Source organism: Jaculus jaculus, chromosome 7 (assembly GCF_020740685.1).
Source record: "Jaculus jaculus isolate mJacJac1 chromosome 7, mJacJac1.mat.Y.cur, whole genome shotgun sequence".
Taxonomy (NCBI): domain Eukaryota; kingdom Metazoa; phylum Chordata; class Mammalia; order Rodentia; family Dipodidae; genus Jaculus; species Jaculus jaculus.
Genome location: NC_059108.1, coordinates 138,199,120 through 138,220,599, shown reverse-complemented (window position 1 = coordinate 138,220,599; position 21,480 = coordinate 138,199,120). Strand labels below are relative to the sequence as shown.

Below are 21,480 nucleotides of genomic sequence, written 5' to 3'. Positions count from 1 at the left end.
TTAACACACAGAAATGAGAGGATTAAGGAGCCTTCTGGGTAGCTAGTCTAACCAAGGAGTATGAGTTGCAAGTTCAGTAAAAGACTGTCTCAGGAAAATAAAGTGGAAACCTATAAAGGAGGACACTCTGACATCTGCATATGTGCCATCAAACTGCATTCACCTGCACACAAATACCTTGTTTACCACACACTCCCCAAAATGCCAGTAAGTGCTCTAAGGGAGATTCTAAGAAAATTTTTAAAGCTGTTATGCTCACAGGACTAGTGTATGTGGGGTCAAAAGAGAAAGACCTACATGAAAGAAGCAACCTAACGGAGGAGGCCCTGCACTGGAATAGGGCAGGGAAGAGGAAAATAGTGCCAGCACCTGGCATGCCCAGACAAATTTTCTACTTAATTCAAAAGCTTAGACCTACAACTACATAAGATTCCATCAGGTCTAAATGGAATGAAGAATGAAGGAGCTAAGCATAGATAGGAATCTGGTCAAGGAACCTCGAAAATCTATCCAGGGCAGATGAAATAAAAGCAGGAACATTTTAGAGACGAGCTTTGCCAGACTTGGTGTCTGGATGAGAGTGATGAGCAGAGAGGGGTCAAAGATGGCCCAATAGCCTCTTCCTGAGCATAACAATACACTCCCTGAGACAGCAACAAGGAAGAAAGCGTGGGAGGATATGATACAGCTAGTATTCTAAGCATTGATTGCAACTGTTCAAAAGATACTTAAAAAAACACTTTCCCCTTGCTCAGATGAAAGACTATTTCTCTGTTTGTTCACTTCCAAAATAATCTTTCCCCATCCTTACTCCTATGGGCCACAAATTTGGCATATTAGTGAATACTAGGATCACTGTTGCTTTCCTCATCCTGCTGTCTCCAAATCCCTCACCTGAGTAATTTTAAATGTGTCCTGGTAGCAGGACATGGTGGTATATATGTTAATGCCAGCACTCAGGAAGCTGAGACATGAGAATCACTGTGGATGTGAGGCCAGCCTGGGCTACAGTGAGATGCTACCACAAACTCCCCATCCAATCCCTGCCAAAATGAGTTCTGGTGCTTGATGTACATCAAAGGTACAGGCCACGCAGGGGGCTGGGCATCTTCTTTGCTTCTCTTCATTCTCTCTGTATTGCTCTTTCTGTTAGGACTGATTTAAGTTTCTGGTCACAGAAACTTCACTTTGTGTGACTGAAAGAAACATGCATTTCATCAGGTAACATGACTTTGGAGTCTCAAAGTTTGAACACTACTTGATTAGTCTCATATTGTATGACATTCAAGACTATCAGAGTCAGCTTCTCAGTCCCTATGTTGTTTTCTCCCTCATACTCCTCACATTATTGCTACCAGATGGTGGCATCTGCTTCAGATATACCATTCCAACCCAAAGAAGATGGGAGGCAGCTGGACTACCCAAGCCATCCTCACTTTCATCAGGAGTAGAACAAGCATTTGCATAGCTTCTGGCATAGAGACTCCTATGTTATTATACTTGTCCAGATCTATATCCCATGGCCATTTGTGATGACAAAACAGACTTTACTAGACTCCTCACATCACCCCTTGAAGCAAGGAGGGAGAGGAGAATGAATATTGAGGGTGTCAGTAATAGCTATCTTCCCTATTCTACTGGAAAGGTTTTGAACGCTAGCCCCATTTCCTTCAGACCCAGCCTCGACTCTTGAAATAATATCAAGCCCATCTTCTCACTTGCCAATGTGTTTAATGTATAGCAATCACAGGCTGGGAAATGTTTAGAGAGCAATTCTTGGTCTAGAAAGATAAGTATCTTCTTTAGTCTTTTGGTCTCTCAGATTATCTTTAGGAGTATAGAAGACTATGGATATGTGTTACAGAGACTGTCTTTTGTCCCTCATAGAAAACTATGTAAGATAAGGGAAAGGAAAAAGACTGCTAGGAGGAAATCTATGAGACTATAAAAATAGAATAGAGCCCAAGTGCATGCTTCAGTAATGAATGCATGAAAAGAAGCCTCTTAAATTATGGATGTGGCTTCTCTTTTTTATTGCCCAGTAATCCTGCTTTATTGATTTATGTTTATTTCCAGTCACCTATAATGAGAGACTGGGTTGCTTAGAAATCTTGATTCCCTAAAAGAGTGTCGTTAAATCTACTCTACTGTATTTAGTTGTTTATTTTTGTTCAAAGCAATTGAATCAATACACATACAAACAAAACATTTCCCCTGATGTCCAGAAGACTGGGAGAAAAATACAGAAAAGCTAAATAAAGATACTCAGATAAAAAAGAAAGACGCCCAGCAAATGACATATTGATTTCTTTCATAGAAGAGTGTAAATTAAAAAAATATTGTTCTGACGCAGATTTAAAGGATGACAAGAACTCTTCGGAGCTGACACTTACTGACTTTCACTTCCTAAGCAGGCTTTAAGGAAAGACAGTCCACCTTCCTCCACTTCAACAAGCTCTCAGAGGAAGTTGCCTTGAAGTCCCATCCTAGCAAAGTTTCTTTCCTTTTCTTTCCTTTTTATGGGAGTGAAGGATTTATTTCAAGCTTACAATTTCAAGAAGTTTAATCATGGTAGAGGGGACAACAGCTCATGTTATACATCAGAGGAGAGAGGGATCAGAAATCACCAGTTAGCTCTGAACACCCAGTGGTTCAGACTAACAATCTTCAAGATTCCTCTCCAGGGACACATCTTCTCCAGTAAGTCTACACCACCTCCTGACTTCTTAATTCTGTTAGAAATCTTAAGTCTATTTTTGTCATACACCATACTACCACTGTGGTGAAAAATGTTAGGCTATTTTTTAAATAGTCTTTACTGAAACTCAGGTTACTTAGAATGAAGAGGAAGAAAGTGAAGGTATACAAGAGCTGTGTTGCAGTCACGTTCATGTTGCTGGCAGAAAACACCTGACCAAGAGCAGCTTGTGGGGAAAATACAAAGGTTTATTTTGGCTTACAGACTTGAGGGGAAGCTCCATGATGGCAGGGGGAAACAACAGCATGAGCACAGAGTTAACATCACCTCCTCAGCAGCATCAAGTGGACAACAACTACAGAAAGCTGTGTCAAACACTGGCAAGGGGAAACTTGCTATAATGTCTATAAACCCACCCCCCAACAATATACTGCCTTCAGGAGGCGTTAATCCCCAAATCTCTATCAACTGGGAACCTAGCATTCAGAACACCTAACTTTATGAAGGACACCTGAATCAAACAGCCACAAGCTATGATCATACCAGGAAGTCTTTATTTTATTTATTACCTTTATAGGTAGGGAGAGATGTGGGGTTGGAAACATGAGGTCAGCAGTGCCAGAGCAGTACAGAATGATGGCATTGTTTTGGCCAAAGTTTCCTTCAGAAAATATAGCAAGTCAAGGACTGAAGCATCAGGGACCCAGTTTTAGGAATATAAGCAATTTTCCATAATCTGTTTCTGAAAACCATGTCACTCTCCTTGGCCTATTCAGAAACATTTTGCACAACTCTTCTCATGGGTGGTTACATGACATGTGAAGGGTTAGAGGGGTGGCTCAGCACTTAAGAGCACTTTCTGTTCAATCATGAGGGCCTGGGGTGGCCTGAGAGACTGCTCAGCGTTCTATCCCTAGAACCCACATAAACAGTTGGGTGTGGCTCCCCACACCTATAACACCAGTTCTGTGGGGAAATAGAGACCTGAAAGTTGCTGTACCTCTCAAAGTCAAAGAAAGAAAAACAACTGTAAACTCCAAAATCAATAAGAGACTCCCACTCAAGTAAGACTATAGAGAAGGGGGCTGGAGAAATGACTTAGTGGTTAAGGCTCTTGCCTGCACTGTCAAAGGGCCACGGTTTGATTCCCCAAGACCCATGTAAGCCAGATTCACAAGGTGGTGCATGCATCTGGAGTCCATTTGCAGTGGCTGGAGGCCCTGGTGCTCCCATTCTCTCTCTCTCTCTCTCTCTCTCTCTCTCTCTCTCTCTCTTTCTCTCTCTCAAATAATAAATAAAATAAAATAAAATAAAATAAAATAAAATAAAATAAAATAACATCAGGCGTGGTGGCACACTCCTTTAATCCCAGAACTCGGGAGGCAGAGGTAGGAGGATCACCATGAGTTCGACGCCACCCTGAGACTACATAGTTAATTCCAGGTCAGCCCGGGCCAGAGTGAAACCCTACCTCTAAAAACCAAAAATATAAAAAATAAAAGTAAATAAATAAATAAAATATTTGGGGCTGCAAAATGACTCAGCAGTTAAGCACTTGCCTGTGAAGCCTAAGGACCCTGGTTTGGGGCTCAAGTCTCCAGAACCCATGTAAGCCAGATGCACAAGGTGGCTCAGGCATTGGGAGTTCGTTTGCAGTGTTTGGAGCTCCTGGTGCGCCCATTCTCTCTCCATCTTCCTCTTTCTCTCTCTGTATGTCACTCTCAAATAAACAAATAAAAACAAAACAAAAATAAATAAATAAATAAAAATAAAATATTTTTACAAAGAATATACAAAGGGTGAGAGTGCCCAAAGTTCTTCTCAGGCCACCACAGGCAAGTACACCCCACCATAGGCAATCGTATGGGGTATTGCATAGACATAAACACACACACACACACACACACACACACACACAAGCAAATAATATTAATCATTTGTGGATATAAGAAAGGAGAAAATTAGGCTCTCCTTGTTCAGATCATTGGAAAAAATATTGTTAAGAGCACAGCAAGGATTTTACAAGATTCTGTAGTGTCTTTCTGCATCTGTTATGGTATTTGTTTGGTATTTGATGCTATTTCGTGGGGTAGGCAATGCTAATGTTCAAATTTAGATCCTTGCACAGGCTAAGCAAGTACTCTACCAATGAGCTAGGGGTTCAGATGATGTTGTCCCACATACCTTCACGTTTCCTTCAAAGTTCAGATGACATGCAGCTCCTTCAGTGTCTCATTAAGTCTAATGACACGTGGACAAACCTTGTTTTAACTGCTGACATTGCTCTACTCCTGCATGTGGCTGTCCTTGTGTCCTACTGAGGTTTAGGAGAAGATGTTCTCCCCAGAGATAAAGAAAGCACAGCCTTGTGTTGTCATCTTTCCTACTATAGACTCAGGTCACTGTGTTTGCTTGTTCTGTATTATTTTCCTGTGCCACACACTAAATCACCCTGTGTGTTTGTGTGACATCTTGATCCCACAGTTCTTGGCTTCTTTAAAAAATATATATATATATATATTTTTTAATTTATTTGAGAGAGGAGGTGGAGAGAGAGACAGAGGCAGATAGAGAGAAAGAATGGGCATGCCAGGCCCTCCAGCCACTGCAAACAAACTCCAGATGCATTCATCACCTTGTGCATCTGGCTTACATGGGTCCTAGGGAATCAAACCTGCATCCTTAGGCTTTGCAGGCAAATGCCTTAATCACTAAGCCATCTCCCCAACCCTCTCTTGACTTCTTGTTTATTGCACGTGAATCTCAGTAGTGCCCAGTTTCCCAAGATAACTATGCTCAACTGAATTCTAAGGAATCAGATCGGACAGATGTTTGTAAGAACTGCATAACCCTTCCAATAAAAATGGCCCATGACACACAAAATAAGCACTTGGCTATTTTCAATTCCCAGTAAGTGCTAATAGTGCAACCTGTCAAACTTGCTAACTTCATAAAACCCAGGATCATCAAGGAACCAAATGCTGGGAAGACTGCTACACGCTTTGGACCAAGCGACCACCATATATCTATCTTTTCTTAGTTTCTAGCTCCTATCTATACTACCCTAGGTCTGGCTTTATCCTACTCATCACAACAGCAGATCTATTCTGAGGCCATTTTATTAATCCCTCTAAGCTCTACTTTCATTGTATCTGAAAGGGTTGTCTCTCCTTGAGTTGTGAGGTTAGACTATCAAGACAGTAGGCCAAGAGAAAGAGCATCCCACATGAAGTCTAATTCTATGCTCTGTATTTCATTTTCCAGCACAGAGGGGGGGAGTTATGCATGTTATCAATATCTTTGGTTCAAAACCACCTTTGTACTATGCACAGCGGAGATTTGTCTATGGCTTCATAATGTCTGTATTGCAGATATCTACATCATGACTTGTAGGTCACAGTAATACCTGCCCTTATACACTCCCCTTTGGAAATACAGGCTTGGAATTATTAAAAATATTGATGTGAACCTCATTAATAAAAGGGATCCTTCTTTTTACAAATGAAGAAAGGAAGAAAAGAAACATATATAAGGTCTTTGGAGCATCGACTGCATTTTTAGTATCCTTTATAATGGGTTGAGCCTAAGTAGTCAAAATAATGTCTGTGGTGAAAAACAATAGAGTTTACATTGAGAAGCCTACCAAATCTTTCTGAACAGCCATCCTAGAAAGGAGTGCACCAAGAAAGTATCTATCAAAGAAAGAGCTCTCTCTGTTCAAAACCAAGTCTCCCAATCTAGATTCCTAGAGATGGTGTGAGCTGGGTGAGCGGTTTATTTTATTTTATTTTTGTTATTTTTGTTCTGACTCCTAAATAATATGTAATTTCTCCAGGCCAAGAAATAAATTGAAAGGATTTAGAGGGATTTGCTTATCAGTGGAACGACACATAGCATCACATTCCTCCTGCTTTGGGGAAGATACATTGAAGTTTGCTTAATCTTCTGTGGTTCAATACTCCTCTCCCCTCTGTCAGGCTGCCTCGAACAACAGATAGATTAATCCCCTTTCCACCCACTCTCTTCATCTTTCTCCCTCCCATCTCTCTTGATCCACCCTTCCTTTGTGAATGGATGGAAGAGAAATCTTAAAAGTGAAAAGAAAAACAAAACAAAATACTTGCACCATGCTTGTTTTGTACCATTTTGAAGAACTGAAAGATAGAGTTAAAGAACCCAGTCCTTAGCGTCATAAGCAGCTCAGCTTCTCGTGTTTGTTGGTGATGTTTTTGTTTCTACTGTTAATTAAATCTTGAATCAGCAACAGGATTTTCTGAAAGGCTAATTCAGTAGCAAAAGTGACACTAAACCATGTCATTCTTTATCCTTCTGCATGTGTACATTAAGGAAATGGACAAAAAGAAAGAAAGAAAAACATAAAAGCAGGCAGTTTCACAGGGAAACAAATATTTCATTTCCTTGGATTCCTAAACCATCTGCTGTTTTTAGTAGCAATGGATAAATAATAATTTACTGTTACTGCAGATCTCCACATTAATTTTAAAGTTTTGTAACTGTTTATGGTTTAACAACTAATCCATGGCATTACTTTCTCCTGGTTAAAACATCAGTACTTTGAAAAATCACGGTAAGGAAAAGGGTGAGTTCTGCCCAGTACCCAGCAGGATAAGGAGCATATTATAAACAATTATTAAATACCTGTGAAGGCAATGAATGCCCATACGAGTAATGGCAACCATAAACAAACCCACATATCCGAAAAATGTGTTGTGTTTAATTTGGAAGCAAGTACTTTTAACCACTGAGCAGTCCCTCCAGCCTCCTGCGTTTAATTTGGATTTCTTAGTGAACTCTGGCCCATTTAATTAAGTTTGGTTAGGCTAAAGGCATGCCTTTAACCAAAAAGCTTTCTTATTCCACAGAACTATGAGCCAAGTAAAATATGAATGTAGTTGTCATTATCTCCAAGAGTGTAGGAAGAAAAAAAAAGAAAGAAAGAGTATCTTCTAAGACCTCATTTCATGGAGAAGAGTGTTGAAATTCACAGGGTACTTCTCCAGTGTGTAGGCCTGGATAAGTAGTGGAAGGATGCAATTGTCACCTGAGGTAGTGCCCTAACCAGACAAAAACCTTGTCTTGTTATCTCCATCATTAGGACCTGCTTCACACTATATTCCATGTTCGACATCTGAGTATAACAAGTTAAAATCACTTAATGTCATAACAACGTGAGCTGCTTCTACTGGGGATGACTGAACAGAGCATGTTTAATCAGAATGTAATGAGAGTATAGATATCACATTCGTGAAATCTCACTGCATTCTGAGGAAGTTTCTGTACTAGGCAGGATGGCTAAAAAGATGGAGGCAGAAGAGGTAATGAAGGCTTCAAATACACCCAAGATCCAAAGTTGTTTTATGTTTCATTTAAAATCAAAAAATGTATGTGTGTGTTAATATTGATCCTAGATAAGAGGATGTGATAGCAAAAAATTTAGTAAAGAAAACAAGCTGTTGTGAAGATGGCTCACTGTCTAAAACTTGACTTTTTTTTTTTTTTTTTAAAAACCTGCTAGCCCAGGCTCAGTTTCTAAGGCACCTACATAAAGTCAGATGCAAAAAGTGACACAAGAGGGGTGCATGTGACTAGCATTTATTTTTAATGGCATTAGGCCATGACACATATGTTTATACACATGTATGTACAAGTAAATACATGTATATGCATACATGTATGTGCAAGTAAATACAGTTGATGCTTGAAAATATTACTTTATAAACATAAAAGGAGATGCTCAAACTTTTACCAGCCTGTCTAAGGTTATAGGTTTACCTAGTTACTAAACTGTAGGTAACTGACAAGTATCTCCAACATCTCTTATTTAAATATCAAATGGATGTTATTAAGGCAACTGGATGATTCTTCCCTCTTGTAAGACTTTTTAAATTTTTTGTTTTTTAGAGGTAGGGTTTCACTCTAGCTCAGGCTGACCTGGAATTCACTATGTAGTCTCAGGGTGGCCTCAAACTCATTGTGATCCTCCCACCTCTGCCTCCCGAGTGCTGGGATTAAAGATGTGCACTCTCACTCCTGGCTTCCTATGAGACATTTAAAGCTCTGACTTGATCTCAAAATAGAAGTGGAAAGGGGAATGGTCTAAATGACCAGCATTGAAAGGACTTAGTTCTTTTCAGCATAGAGCAGGTGCAGAGATATATGGCTGTTTTCTGTGGGACTCGTGGATATTTATGGGCCTTTCTCCTTTTCTTTTTCACTGGAAGAAAGGAGATCATCATTCTTGAGGGTGTTATTTATAATTTCATAAAGCTGTTCTATGGCAGGACTTATTTTATCTCACGCTTAATCTCGTTCAAATAATCATGCTTCTGAAGAGCTGGGCAGAGAAAAATGATTATCCCCTGGATGATAGCCCAGTGTCAGTCTAAGATAAAGGGCTAAAGGTTAGAATTGGAAGTCCCAAAAGACAACTGGACAATCAGGGAAGCATGGTGACAATGTCATGAATAACTCTGATCATGACATTAGACAGAGCTCTCAATATCAAGTAATAGATAACAATGAGGAAGGCTGTGAAGCTGCCCACACACCTCTCAGAATAAACAATTAGAAGCAGGTGATTATAGAAACAATAATTCATTGGAGGAAAATGAGAAGTCAGGTCTGTGAAACTGTGAGAATTGGAAGATAAATATAAGCATAAATTTACCAGGGTACAGTCTTGAGCTTTCTTCCACTTAGGTTTAATTCTAAGGTGATCTAAATAAGCACTAGTAGAATGTATACATATAAAATCAACATCAGGGGAGGAATAAAAAGGTACTTGCCACAGACATATTTTATTGAAAGTTATTATAATACCTATCTTTGGTTTTATGAGCCCTAATACAGAAGCAAGTGATTTCAACTATGAAATAGTTGAAATATATTAAATACATATTTTAAATAAAGTATTATGAATTATTATTTTTAATATAGAACTTGGTTAATCTATAAGGGCAGAAGAAGTTTTTGCTCCTCTCAGAAAGGCCAAGTGGAGGTGTTTAATCTACACTAGGAGAGCTAACTTTGTCATTTCCAGGCACTGCATTACAAAATATATGTGTCAGCTTCCAAAGGAATGTGACAAGTGATATTGATGAGGTGTAGGGAGGGGAGAGAAAGGAGAAACATTGGAGAGGTCAGGGTATGCAATTCACGCTTGTTAGCTAAGGCTTGCACAAGACAATGATAATTCAAGCTGCTGTCACCAATCCTTCCAAACCATCTCTTTGTCCCCTACTACCTGTAAGTATGTGAATAAAGGGAGTTAGTCCATGCTTAGAACCCTTCAGCAAATGCTGTGTTTCACCTGAAGTGCCTTTCTCCTTGTTGAGGTTTTCTGCTGCTTCACTCCTGCCTGTCTCTGAGGACTCATTTTCCACTTCCTTTTTTGGGGGGGAATCTCTACTCTCCTGCTATTTGCACCCTTGGCGTCTTATGTTTAGTCTTGTCACAGCGTTCAGTGAGCTATGTTGAGTTCGCCTATTTACTTGGCTATCTCATCAGAGACTGAATTCCCAGAGCAAAGGAGCTTCCTAATGTCTCCCTCTATCATCATCACTGTTACAGTGCTGCTGTGAAGATGTGTAATAGATTTATTAGAGTGACCCATAAATGAACATATGAATGAACAAAGATAGCGTCTTGGTAATAAAGTCACACATCAAGGATGGAGGATCAAGCAGCTGAGCCACTCATAGATCTTTTAATTATCGTAGATCTTTTACTCTTCCTTGAACAACTTACAAAGAATATTGTGATTTAACACATATGGGAATATTTTAAGCTTAGTTATTGGGAATTATAGATGGCCAGTGTGAAAGGAAATAACATAGAAGGAACTTTGGTGGTTCTGGCCAACAGAGCTGTTCAGACAGAAGTGTTTCCTAAAGCAGTTGCCAGAGGGAAGGACAGTGGGGAGTGGTTGCATAGCAGATGCCACTACAAATGTCTATCCCCTTTATTCTTGCGACTTCCCAAAGAGCTAACGTATGTTAGCTGCTTAGCACAAATCAGAATAGAGCTAGTGGTAAATATGATAAATAGACATGATGTTTGACAAGCTCCAGTATCCACTTCTCTTCTCAGGGATTAAAAGTAATTGTGGAAGATGATAGTGATGATGATGGAAAATTTCTGGACATACATGTGCACATGCACACATACACATGGCTTAAGGTTAACTGCATTTTGTTTAAAGAGAAAAAGTACAGTTTGTTTTCTCTGTTCATAACAATTCTGAGTCTATGTTTAGCTGCATTAGGAAAACATGACCTGCTGGCCGTGGGAACCTATCATCAAAGAAGTGTGCCTTTTCTTTCAAGTTTTAGCATTAAACCTATATTCGCTTATATCTAAGGAAAGACAGTAGAATTTTTTCCCAACGAAAGTAAAAGAATGCGCTAGGTTTTCTGAGAGTCAGTTTGAATATTAGTATATGACCCTTAGCTGTGCATCTCATCTGAAAGCATGGGTTTAATAAGTTTTGATTTTTCTAAATGTCAAGGAGGGGATGGTTTTAAAGAACCCCAGATATAGCAGCCTTTTGTTGTCAAAATCATTTCCCTGGATTTTTTTTGTATTTATTTATTTATTTATTTATTTAAGAAAGAGAGAGAGAGAGAGAGAATGGATGCGATGCACTAGGGCCTCCAACCTCTGCAGATGAATTCCAGATGTGTGCTCCCCCTTGTGCTTCTGACTTACATGTGTCCTGGGGAATCAAGCCTTGAACGGGGGTTCTTAGGCTCCATAGGCAAGCGCTTAACAACTAAGCCATCTCTCAGCCCCATTTTACTGGAAATTTTATACATCTATGTAATTTTGATCATATTCTGTCATCATCTTCTCTTGTCTGTTCTCCCCCCCCCTCCCCACCACCGTGTGTTTTTAATTCTTAATCCTGAGCCCTTTTGCACATTAACTTGATGGACCTGGCAGGGAAAGCTCTTCTGAAATTCCACAGACCCGGCCACTGTCCATTGCCAAATTTTCCAGTAACACATTGCTTCCTGCATTGAAAGACACATGCCATGTTTTTCATTCATTGCTTTGGGTTTTTCCATCACTATAGCTCTAAATGTTGAGGAAGTTTACAGGATAAAAAAAAAGGGGGCTGAAATATTCATGACCTACTAAATTAAGTGCTTTTGAGAAAATCTCCTGTTCCGGTGACTTTTAGAAGTGTGTTCTCAACCTCTTCTTCAGGAGCCTACACTATTTCATGGAATTACTTGAATTATTTTTTCCTAACTATTCTTCTTCCATACAGTTTTAATATCAAAATACTATATGCAAGATTGGTCTTTGGGAACATCACAAACCTTTGTTCCCCAGCCTTTTATTTTTTTCTGACCAAGGGAACTGTTATCACGATAGACAGTGTATGATTTAATGATTGTGGCCCTCCTGAAAGGGTGTTAACCTCAGGTACTTGCCTTCCCCCTTCAGCCATTTTGCATGTGTATTCCCTTATCACCTCCTTTCCCTAAGCCATGGGAAGTTGATCTACATAGGGTCCTCTTACAGCAGGCAGTGCCAGGGGAGTATTATTATTTCTCTGCCACAAAGAATGGTTCCTCAGGATACAGCTACCAGCTTCAGCTGTGGGTACAATACAATTCAATAGTACATAATATTTTTTTAAGTATTTTTAAATTGTTTTTCCTTCTACTAACTTAAAGAGGACCAGGATGTGAAGTACCTCCCTGTCAGTGTTAGAATAAAGATCAATAATGTGGCTTAACTCACCTGTTGAGATTTTTAGTGATGTGAGATGAATGACCCGATTTGGCTTGTCTACTGTTCTTTGCTATTTCTCGTCATCCTGCACTTGACATGTCTATTAAAACGAGGATGCTTTCTGGAAATGCTAAGCATAAGAGTCATGGTGTGCATTTGTTGGCTAGTACCATAGATTGTGTGGTTTAAATAACAGGAATCGATTTCCTTACACTTCTGCAGGCTAGGAGCCTAAAATCATAATGTCAGTAGAGTGAGCTTATCATGGGATTCCCTTTCCATGATTTTTACATGGCCGTCTTCTTCCTGTGTCTCTACATGGCCTCCTCACTTTGTATGTGGGTGTCCTAATTTCCTTTTTAATTAGCAATACTAATCATATTGGATTAGGGCCCATTCTAATGATTTAATTCTAATTTAAGTGTCTTATTAAGACCCCATGCCCAAATGCAGCCATGTTCTGAGGTATAGGGCTAGGATTTTGGCATATGCATGGAGGACACAGTTCAACTTATAGTATCTATAAGGTGAGGTATGCAGAGCACTAATGGTGAGCCACAAACGCAGACATTCACTAAGATGCATCTGTTTAATCACCACTTCATTTCTTTCTAGCTGTCTATCCTTCAACAACTCAGCTCACATCTTTGATTTCCACACTCTAATATCCATCATTGTATCAGTGTATGGTTTGGGGAAGTTATATAGAGTTAGTTAATAATATCTAATGTTTATATTATATTATATTATATTATATTATAATGTTATTATATATAATGTTAAATATATTATATATATATTATATATATATTGTATATAACTGGCTTATAATAATTGCCTAAAAGATAGAGAAGTCACATTTATTGTCTTTTCATCTTGAATGTGGGTCTAGACTTCAGGACATTAGGAATGAGATCAGCAAGTGAGTTAACATTACTGACATTAAGCAGGGAAAAGAAATCAACATTTATTAAGCAACCACAATCCACCAAGTATTTCTGCACATAGTGACCAAATGTGGTTTTCACATGCAATCTATACATCATTCTTTTCTCACTCTTTCAATAGTGTTTATTGTATGTACACAGAAATCATTCTTACCGACTATCTGCTCCTCCTTACTACCAATTCCCATATACTATTGTATATACATTATTTATAGTAGATTCCCTAGTATGGGAAAGTTTCTGTAGGACTCAAAAAAGAGAACAGTAAATGCATGTGGAGCTGACTACAACTATCACGGTGGAAATTTGTTCTGCTCTCTTCAGTCAGCACCTTACCCATGTCCAGAGGCTGTCCTTCGGGATAATGCTACCACTCCACATTACTAATTCAGCTACTTGCAGCAATTATTGAAGGACGCACTGCTGGTGAGAGAAACCGTTTTGCCATACTGAACAGAGCACATTCCACAGCATCATTAATTATGCCACCGATAGACTCAACTATCAAATCCTGCATGTGAGGCCACACACCATATGCACTGAAACCCTATAAAAACCACAGCACATGTCTGTGCAGGCTTGGTGCTTCCATTGCTATCTTCACAATAGTGCATCTCCTGTCCTGATTCTTCACCCTGAGATTAGAACAGGGCAGCACAATGTGAACTTCTGGGGTAGGATAGACTTCAATCTCCTGGAGGCAGTTTGGGCCCCTCAGCTTTACAGAAGAGTCCCCACAGACTGTATGGATCAAGAATAAGAAAACGCAATAATATGGGAATGTGGAACAAGGTGTCAAGGCTTTAAGTATAATGGACATCAGTTTCCTGATGTTTATTTCTCTCTCTCTCTCTCTCTCTCTCTTCCCTCAATCCCCTCCTGATTCCTTTACATAAATAGCCAACATCAGATGACCTTGTTTCGTCTGCTGAATGTTCAAGTGATGACGAAGACTTCGTTGAATGTGAGCCGAGTACAGGTAGGTCAGGTCAGTCTTGTTTTGCTTGCTATCTTTTTACATTTGCAAAAAACAATACATACATATATGTGACTATACATGTGCTTTATATATATTATGGTGTGTTCATGTATGTGAACTTCCTATATCTATATATGTACATTAATACATATATAAATATTCATTTATAAACAAAAGCATCAAATCCCATGGAAAGAGCAATAAAATCTTAATAAAACTTAAAGACTCTTGAGAGCTAAAGAAAGGCCTTTAATATACAAGCTAACTTGGGCCATCATGTGCCCAAATTAAATCACCAAAATAGCCAGTGTGCCCCAGCAGTGACAACCATGAAACTGATGTGGGTAGATGGTATGAAGAGACTATATTGAAATGAGATTTTTTAAAGGCAAGTAGACTGTCCAATATCATTTAAATCTTATGAATTGTTCTAATATTAAGTGAAAAAAGAAAATAAGTAAGCCAAAATGATTTTTCCATGGGATTTCAGCAGCAGTTGACATGGCATAATATTATACTAATTTTGTTCATTGTATGTATGTTCAGAGAATTTGCAGGGCAATGTAGGATAATAAATACAAAATTAGTACTGAATCATGCCATGCTAACAGCTCTCATGCTTTGAAATGTATCGATCATGCTGGAGTTGAATGACTTTGGCATAATATGCTCAGTGTTCCCCATATGAACCCTGATACATTTTCGTATTTTTTGGTCTTTTCTTATAGTAAGCTGTCTATGATATAATGTCTAGCAAGTGACTGCAGTTCCTGATGATTTCCTATTAATTTTCCCAAATTGTCTGTTTTGAGACTTACTCTAAGTTAAACATGTATATGTATATAATAGAGAACAGATATCATCGAATTTCTGTGTATGTTTAAGAAACATTTTATTGCTGAAAAGCTAAAAGAAATAGCTAAAATTTTCTAGTTGATTATTTGGGTTGCTTTATTTTTTCCTATCTTATCTTTTTAAAGGCAAGTCTTTGTTTTGTAATGCTAGAGATATTTAAGTCATTAAAAAAGAGTCAAAAGTAAGTGACCATTCCTCACCCCAAAATGACTTAGTAGAGTTCACATTTTGGTGAAGCCTGACTGCTTGGTTTCTTGCAAGTGGCTTTGAATACAGGAAGTTCTGTGGGTTTCTGTCCTTAGTCACACTCAGATATGCCCATACTATGTGGCTTTTACCATTTTAGAATATGATTTATCCCTTTGTGAGCTTAGCTATTTGGAAGCAAGGTAGATATGACCTATTCAGATTTTTTTTCAAATTATTGGGTAATAATTTTAGGCACCAACATTTTGTTCAAAAATTAATTTCTCTTTTCAATAGGTAGTTGAGTATTTTGGAAGGATATGTTATCTACATTTGAGTCCTTCCCCTTATAATACATTCAAGAATGAGTTGTCATAAAATAGAATAAAGAGATTTACTATATACACTGACTTTATTACAATTCAGTTCAACAGATATTTGTAGGGAGCCAACTATGTATGCTGGACATGCATTAACTATTAAGAACTCAGAAATGTGTATGTCCCATCAACTAATGTTTACGACTGGTAGTCTACGATCCCTAGACATAAATTAGATTACTCATTGATCCTTCCTGTGCTTTTCTAAGTAAGAGAGAATTTTATTAAACCTTTGCATGTTAACTCATAAAAGCTGAAACCCAGCCTTTTTGAATTATCCCACCGTCCTTTTCCCCTTAACCCGCTCAAAAGTCATCTCCAAAGCACTTCCATAAGGCAAGGTTTTTTTCTCAATCTCATATTCACCCATTCTTCAGTTCTCAAGATGTAGGGCACATATTGCCATATGACCTTAAATATGAACAGCTCCAAACTTGAATGACCCCAAAGCCATTTTGCTTGGTTTTTAGTACCTATACAGATGGTATATTTGATTCAAATTCAGAGGTTAGAAACTCAACACAAGCATTTTTTTTTTAGTAACATGGGACAGGCGGTAGAGAAACAAAAACTATTTTTAAATTAGTCTACTGTGTTCTTCAGAGGAACATGGGAAAGAATACATAAAGTTGGGGACAGAGGTCCCCTTCTGAAAGAACTCACATGTATCACCAAGAAACTATATCGATCTGCCGCCTAGAATAATCCAGCTCACCTTGTTTAAAGAATGAGCTTTGCTTTGTTCCAATTTTATTTTCTCCTTAAAGTATTGCTGGTGAGTGGATTGGTACACTTCCTACTGATGTGGCAAGAGAAGAAAGAGCTTCACCCCAAGGACATGATTAACAATGAGTTACCCTGCTTAGAGTTATCAAACTCTCTTGTGCCTCACTGGAAACATCTCCCATAGCCTTCATATTTTCAACAACAACAACAACAACAAAACATAATAATTACAATCAGAAACAGTATGTGGTTCTGCAACCAGGTGTACACCACCAGAAGAGAACTTGGGCGTTGCCTGTGTGGCAATTGCTAATGGGAACATTCACATGACTTTGATATACACTGTTGATACTGCAGTTCTGCATGAACCACTGACACTAAAAGTTGTTTTCACCTTAATTCACTACTTCAGTTTCTACAATTTTATTCTTTTCCACATTGGATGTTTGATAGCAGTACACTAAATTTGAATAGTTACTCAGGCCTTAAGGATGCCCTTGTTCTCATCACTTTGTTAGCAAGTCTATTATTTTCTATCTCCCGAATTTATGAAGGAATCTATTCAGGTGGGAGATTTCTTGATCCATCATTTAGATTCATCTGGAGCTCTCACATGTCATACCCTCCTCGTACATTTTAATACACGTGATAATTCAACAAATAGCGTTTATGTGGGCACCATATTCAGAATGAATGACATGGTTTTTCTAACTTCAAATGGATTTCAGCATTTCTGTTGTGGAGTATAAGCAATTGCCTTTTACACTCAGAACCCACCTTGGCAATTAGAGGCCGCAAAGATGTCAATGAGTAAAATAGATCCTGAGCCACGATACAGAATGACAGCTCCTTTAAGATTTGGTGAATGAATAAGTCTTAGTCTGAAAATAGGTCATAATTTCAAATTAAAATTTTAGAATACCTTTCCTGTCTTCAACTTCGTATCTCCTAAAAAGGCGAAAATCAAGCCTGTTGATTTTTTTAAAAATCTATGCTTTGTGGGAATAAACATCCTATCAAAATTTACATTAGAGAAAGAAATGATCCTTTCTCTATTTCCTTACCACTTCTTTTGAATGTCTTTTGAGACATAGGTATGAGTGTATTTTCCTGTATATTTGCTTTAAGAACTCAGGATTGGGTACTTAAAAACTAAAATAATATTAAGAACAATGTATATCAAATGCAAATTTCCAGAACAATATTTGGATAACTATTAACTATCCACATATGAGGATCAGGATTTTCACTTATCAAATTTATTAGTTATTTTTATTTTATTTTGTTTTGTTTTATTTTATTTTATTTATTTGAGAGACAGAGAATGAAAGAGACAGAGAGTGAGAATGGGCATGCCAGGGCCTCTAGCCACTGCAAACAAACTCCAGAAGCATGTACACGCTTGTGCATCTAGCTTAAGTGGGTACTGGGTAACTGAACCTTGGTCCTTAGGTTTTGCAGGCAAGTGATTTAACCACTAAGCCATATCTCTAGCCCACTTCTAAATATTTAGTGGGGAGGTATTCCCCACAAAAATTTTTACATTTTTACATTTATAGCATTTACATTTATGACACTTTCTTTGAACATGGACCTTTTCCTCCCCAACTGTATGTAATTCTATTGATAGCACTTGTAGGAGTTCAATTGGTCCCTAGAAAATTGGATTTCCTCCTAATATTATGAGGGTCAAATAGCAATTAAGACCTTTAGTAAGGTCATATTTGTGATCTGTATGATAGGGATAAATTCTGAACCTCAAAGAAATTGAAGGAATATTCTTTTTTCTGCTTCTTCTGTGCTGCCACTGCTGATAAATCTATCTAGGAAAACAAGTAAAACATAAAAATAAATATATATTTTAGATTTTCCTTGTTATAGTTATAAATTATCACCATCCTTGATTTTTGTATAGTCATGATTTTAACATTCTGAATATCTTGGTGGCAGGAGTGGTAGGTAGATAAAAAAATAAAGAGAAATCTACCTTTTACACCTGAAAAATGAGCATGGCTTTACTTAAATATATTGATTGCTTTAGCCATTATCCCAGGATACACTTTTTTTTTTTTTTTTTTGGTTGCCAATTATCCAGAATATTTTTGTTTCTGCCTGCTCTTTTGTTAAATGTCCTTTGATCAACTCTCACTGGATAGCACTTCCGCCAGAGGGCAGGCGGTGAATGGAAGCTGAGATGAAATACATCCACCCATCAATAAGACTTCAGGAAAAAGCTTTCTCAGGGGTTAGGATGAAGGAGATGTTTAAACTCATGACAATTATAGGAGAACACAAAATCCTTACTGTTCCCAGACATATTTTTATTCCTCAGATCTAAAGTCCTCGCCTTTAGATTTGGCATCATAGCTTCCTTGTTTCTCTTTGTTGGTTCCACTATAATACCCAAACTCATTGAGCCCATTTTAAACTCAGCATAGCACCAACAGCATGCCTGTGTTTTTGTTTTCTAGGTGGAAATGAGTGCTTAATCTTTATCAGATTGAGATACCTCAGTAAGGTGTTTATAATACGAAAATCTTATACTGACTTGTTATAAGCTCACCAATCATTAGAGGTTCACTTGTTGGAACACAGGACAAAAAACATCTGTGATGTGAAGACAGCAATTTGCAAATGAAAGAGAAGGAGAAATAGAGTTTTGAGCATCAGAATCTATAGATAGTAAAACATAAATGTGCAGATGATTGGATTTAAATATAGTATTTGTAATCTTTTATTTATAGAAATACATTTTGTCATTAATGTTTCCAGCAAAGCATCTTATACATTTTTATTACAAAAAGGGAATTTCTAATTAGTACTTTAATGTCAGAAAGATTTTCCTAAAAAGACATTCATAATTGGCAAATAGCATCAAGATTAAACCTCATTAGAGTACTGCATATTTGGCAACTGGAATAGTAAATGCCTAGGTGGAGTGCCATATGGACATATTAATATCTGTGACCAAAAGTTCACTATGCATAGCTCATACATCTTTTTGAAAAAAATTGAATGATGAGAAAATGGAAATTACCTGAGAAAAATGCTTTCGATTTAGAACAAATGTAAATAGACATAAAATTACCCAATTTAATCATTTTGGGGTTCAGATAATAGGCATATTTTTGCTTTTGAGTTATAATAGATATATGAAAAAGCAGTCATATGTTTCTTGCTAGGCTCAGTCCTATCATTTTTTAAATTGCCATCATTGATCTATAAATTAATGAAGCATCCTAGTTTAATAGTGTAGTTTCCATCTTCATTAAATCTCTTAACAAGTTGTATTACTTTTTTATAACTCAACACTACCTTAATGTAAGTTAATTTTGAAGCCACTGTAGTGACTCTGTCTAATCAAAAACCCTCATGATAAAATGCTTTCCTTTGGAATTAGGAATAGTGTAAGTATAGGAAATATTTTCAAACTGGCTACTAAAATTCAGGCATTTAAACTCCCAGAAATAAAGTATATAGCATAAATAATCAAAACTGGCTATTACTATGGATTGCATAATATAAAAAATAAAGTTAATGATAAAACATATAAAATTATAAATATGTATGCATATATACATATATGTACATATATATTACCCAAGATTTTGGGAGATGTTAGAGAAGCCAAAAGAAGCATTGATACCAATGTGCTAATGTAAACACTTCTATTTCAAAGGTTAATATATCAGTTACATGTGACACTTTTGTGAAACTAGTGAGTGTAGATATTGGAATAGGTACAGAGAAATTAAAAATAAGACCAGAATTCTTCCAGCAGTTCACCATCTAATAGAAAGGCAGATATAAAAACAAGGGGGCTCAGAGGAAAGAAATGGAAGTAAAGAAACAATGTGTGTGATGAGTGGAAATGCCCAGGATATTATATACTCTAGGGAGAGTTCTCTGACACAGTAGATTGCAGACTCATTCCAGGACAAGCAAAAAAATAAAAAGAAGAAGAAGAAAAAGAAAAGAAAATCACAAAAGATCATACCATACCAAACATTGACTGAATTAACCAGAAACCACTCTGTGAAACTTACCTTAGAGACAGTATTTGTCACTTATTATACATAGCTGAGAAACTTGCATATGTCAGTGATAAAGTTTTATTTGTAGTTTCTGCATGGAGATGATCTAGCACTAGGCTGTCTTTTGATAATAGGATACAGGTATCCATGTGAAAGCTAGAATTTTAAAGCAAACTCAAGAACTTCCTGAATTCAAATGTCAAACGCAAGTAGAACATAAGGAATGAGCTTGATGAAATTATTGAGTAGGTCCTTCTACCAAATATAGAAATTAATAAAAATGGATTGGATTTCAAGTAGAAGTTTTGTGGGTTTCCTTTTCTTTTGTATTATTTTCCTCCTATAAGGCCCAAGTATATGTAATATATATATACTGCCTGCCACTCTCTATATATGTAAACAAAAATAATTGATGTCTGATTAAAGTAAGCAGAGATTAACAGTCCCTACCATCAGCCATATGTTTACACAGAAATTCACACCATCATTCTTAACAACATCAGCCAACATAGACATGCATGATACTGTTTTGTCTTGACAAACCAAGCATGTTAATTTTTATTTAGGTTTGGTTTTCTTCTTTATTATAATTATAATGGTGATCCCATATTTCAATTATCCTTGGGAAGGGTGGAAAGTAAAACATTATACAGATATATCTATCTGTATATGCACATCCGTGTATATATATAAATAGATATATATATCTTGTATATATTTGAATAACATTTTCTGTCGTTTCACCTCATCTTGTGCCGCATGAATTTTTGGTGGTTGAATTTACTTTATTTTGTTTTAATTCATATTTAGCATTTTGACCATTATGGCTATTTTAACTCATTGCTATACTGTTATAATAATCATTATACTTTAAAATCCTGAGAGATATATAGATATGCAAATCAAACAAGGC

General features: G+C 37.3%; 1 protein-coding gene across 35 annotated transcripts in view; it reads left to right on the top strand.

Moving 5' to 3' along the window:
- Nrxn3 (neurexin 3) overlaps positions 1-21,480 on the top strand; it is a 1,695,425-nt gene that overhangs the window by 1,623,753 nt on the left and 50,192 nt on the right. For 20 of the 35 annotated variants that reach the window (XM_045154244.1, XM_045154227.1, XM_045154243.1 and 17 more), the window contains one exon: positions 14,308-14,395. In XM_045154244.1, coding sequence (XP_045010179.1) covers positions 14,308-14,395 — 88 coding nt within the window. The remainder of the gene's footprint in view (positions 1-14,307; positions 14,396-21,480) is intronic. The other 15 variants (XM_045154245.1, XM_045154246.1, XM_045154237.1 and 12 more) reach the window with 1 other exon arrangement.